General features: G+C 32.7%; 1 protein-coding gene across 1 annotated transcript; it reads right to left on the bottom strand.

Moving 5' to 3' along the window:
- Nucleotides 1–522: 522 nt before the first annotated feature.
- On the bottom strand, nt 523–1465 carry LOC132031786 (ent-kaurenoic acid oxidase 2-like). The gene is made up of 2 exons (XM_059421692.1): nt 1233–1465; nt 523–769 (listed from the first exon to the last, which is right to left on the bottom strand). Exons 1-2 carry the CDS (start codon nt 1463–1465, stop codon nt 523–525), a joined length of 480 nt encoding a protein of 159 aa, XP_059277675.1.
- Between the last annotated feature and the right edge of the window lie 2245 nt (nt 1466–3710).

Here is a 3710-nt window from a genome sequence, read left to right as displayed (position 1 = left end):
AGATAGATGGCAGGAAACTTTATCCAGTTAATTAATTTTAATTAATTAATGAATTTTCATTTTATTGATGAGAGTTTAATTTCTCACCTCATAATTTTCTTTCGGTTTCTTCCTCCCTTCTTTCCTATAAGATAAAAATATTTTAGAAATAATTGTCAGATTGCGATCTTTTCTCAGATATGTCCATACTGTTATCACATTGTCAGCCTTGCCACCACAACAATCTTATCCTAAGAATGCAAGTCCTGACAGAGTCATTCACACCAACCATTTTATTGAAAACTTAAAAGATTTCATTTCATTAATAATTCATAGAGTTTTACACAAATAAATAAATAAATAAATAAGGGAAAATATATACTCTTATATACTAAGACTCATATTTACCAAACGTAGCAGGAGATTGCCGTTTACCAAACCTGGAAGGAGTTTTTTCAAATCATATACGAAATTTACACTTTGAATCTCGATCAAGGCTTAGGATTTCGTGCGAGAATTTCGTGTATAAAAAGCTAAATAAAATCAATTATGAAATATGTATATAACTACATGGTTTTTTATTGGAGCTGTTAATCGACGAATAAGCCTGTCTTCTTGGATTGTTATTCCACCAGCTGGTTCTTGTCCTAGTAGGTCCTTTAGATATTGAGGAAATCCAAGGTCGAAACTGTCGTCATCCATCAACACTTTCCTTACTATTTCAGGCGTTGTGATGATGACGCTAGGCTTTCCGAACATAAATGACTTGTACATCCCTCCTGCCCCGAACCTACAATCATTTGTTTAACACAACAGAACAAAAATAAAACATGAATAATATTGAACGTCTACTACAATAGGATTTAGCAACGTACAAATTCTGTAAAAGCTAAACAAAAAAATCCGTCGCTAATCCTATTTAGCGATGGATAGCAACGGATTATGAAGAAATTATGTTAGCTACGAGCAATTTAGCGACGGATTAGCAATGAAATCCATAGCTAATTCTAGTTCTTTTTGTAGTGATCAGATCTAGGGATGGGACTAACATTGATGCGAGTTCACTTGAACCCATAACTTTTAGCTTGTACTTGAGTTTATTTGTATAAAATTCATTGGAATTTCCAAACTACTGAACTATGACCCAAAAAAAACCGAAAGTAATCATGGTTCAATGTGAATTTGATTCGTGAACCCATAGAATTAAAATTTTGAATTACGCCTTCAACCTATTTATCATCAGGAAAACTTACCTAGTAACAAAGTAAGATATAAATGTGCCAAGATCACCACCTAATTTGAAACTTCGGAAGAAGAAAAGCATGTTGCCAATGAATGGCCAGCCCATGTCACCTGGAGGCACTTGATATTCCTTTGAACTAAATTTGAATGAATAATACCAGCCATTTGCTCTCTTTAGCACACTAATAAGGGTTAAAATCCCTACTGCCAAAACTGTGTACAAGAACACTGAATCGTGCTCCATTCTTTTTTTTTTTTTTTTTTTTTTTTTTTTTTTTTTTACTTTTCTCTATTTGTGATGCTGGTCTTAATATATAGACTTTAGTAGGGTATCAATGGTGCGGTTCGACCAAATTATTTTTATAAAACTATACCATATTGATTTTTTGATTACTTTACTACACATCAAGTTTAGACTAGTTAAATTAAACTGTCTCAATCATCTCGATTTCTCTTTCTTATCGGTACGGTTTGATAATGTTTTGGTAATTTTTATAAACGTCATCTAAAAGTCGCATTGCTGTTAAAATGTCCGATTCACCATGTAATATAATACTTAGCAAATTTTAATATAATGCAAAAAGAATACAACTCTCATGACTACATGAGACTAATATGATTCTATATAAAGTTATAAACTATTCGTGACAATGAGAAGTTGACTTACGATTTGGTTTGGTTTTTCGATTTTTCTTTAACATCCCTAGACGTGATAGCATCGAAGGGACTCGGATGACCAAGTTGACCGACAAATTTAATCATATGTGAAAATTGCATTAAATTAAGTTAGTTTATCCTAGCGAGGTTGGGTTGTTAAAATTGTTTTGACACCTAAGCGACTTAAGGGTTCAGTAACAAATTAAGTTATCGTATACTTGCTAAATACCTAGATAGGCCTTTAAACTTGACATTATTTGTAAGTTACACTTTAATTTTGCTTTAACTCGACTAAAATGTATTTTGTCAGTACAAGAAAATATAGATATCGCAACAAAAAAATTTATATTTGGCAACAACTTAGTTTTATTGTTGGCAAATGATTTTTTTGTTGCCAAAGAATTTAATTTTATTTCCATAGTATTGATTATTGTTTCAAAAAGTACTTTTGGCAACAAAAAAAAAAAGTTGTTGCACGTTGTTGCATAACGCCGTAGTTGGAGAAAAGTTCGTGCAACAAAATATTTTTTTTTGTTGCCAAAAGTACTTTTTGCAACAATAATCAATCTATGACAACAAAAAAAAAAATTGTTGCGACATATATTTTTTCTTGTAGTGTGTGAAAATTGCATCAATATAATTAAGTTAGTTTATCCTGAGATGTTGTTGGGTTTACTAATATTTTTGTTTATCTGGCCCTTTAAATAACTTAATTCTTGGGTATGTGCGCCACGCGTACGTGTCCTAAATTAATGTAAAATACTTGTTTGTAAAGTCATATTGGGTGCGCGCGTTAGTGTGTATTTTTGTTGTGATGAACTAATATTTTATATCTTCGAATCAGAAATATGCGAATATTTAATCCCATGGGTGACAGGCTGGTAGCATATATCGAAGAGCCAGAGATAACCATGTTACTTGTTAGACTGAAATATTTAATCATATGTGAAAATTGCGTCAATATAATTAAGTTAGTTTATCCTGAGATGTTGTTGTGTTTACTAATATTTTTGTTTATCCTTCACAATCATAAAATATAAGATTGCGTGCTAGACAAAATCGTCTTACTCAACATTGTTTATGCTACCTTCGGTATTTAATTTGTTCTATGTTCGCATTAATTAAAACGTGGAATCTTATTCCGCGGTAGCCATGCAATGCTATATTAAATACTTAGTACACTTTGTTCTAGGAGAATACTACTCAAGGTTAGGTAGATCTAGATCGAAATATGAATGTACAAAAAAAAATGTCGAATAAATTACTGATCATCGAGTTTGAAATACTGCACGTTGTCTCAAGCTGTGCAATATTTTCATTGTTTAAAGGATAGCATATTTCTTCTTCATTTTTTCTTGGTGAGCATGGTGTGCGGATCTTGCAATAATATTGCACATTGTCTCGAACCAATTATCTGATATTTCCACCATTTTTTTTATATAAATTAATCTTATTTCAAGCAACGATGTAGAATGTACGACTATTCATTTTCCCAATAATCAACATGCTATAGCACTATAAGATAAATATTACTTGCATATACTGAATGCAAATGGTTAAAGAACTCATAACAACCAGAAGAAAAGCAATATTAAATTTTCTCTCTCTTCTCACTCATGGTGCTGGAGCACGTTAGTTAACGTTTTTCGGTGAGTCACCCATGGCGAAAGGGAAGGCAAAAGGGCAGACGAAGGATCAACCACCAGCTAAGGAACAAGGATGAGGGAGAGGAAGACCACGCAAGATTCCATTAGTAACATTTGTGGACTCGATTGATGCACAAAGTGACCATACTCAGACCTCGACGGCGCAACTGAGCACACCTCCTATGC

This window comes from Lycium ferocissimum, chromosome 9 (assembly GCF_029784015.1).
Source record: "Lycium ferocissimum isolate CSIRO_LF1 chromosome 9, AGI_CSIRO_Lferr_CH_V1, whole genome shotgun sequence".
Lineage (NCBI taxonomy): Eukaryota > Viridiplantae > Streptophyta > Magnoliopsida > Solanales > Solanaceae > Lycium > Lycium ferocissimum.
The sequence above is the reverse complement of the archived record's forward strand: the minus strand, read 5'-3'. Positions and strand labels throughout refer to the sequence as shown.

Coding starts and splice junctions, on each gene's coding strand:
- LOC132031786 (XM_059421692.1), bottom strand. CDS start 1,465: ATGGAGCACGATTCAGTGTTCTTGTACACAGTTTTGGCAGTAGGGATT. Junction 770..1,232: donor ATATCTTACTTTGTTACTAG/GTAAGTTTTCCT, acceptor AAATGATTGTAG/GTTCGGGGCAGGAGGGATGT.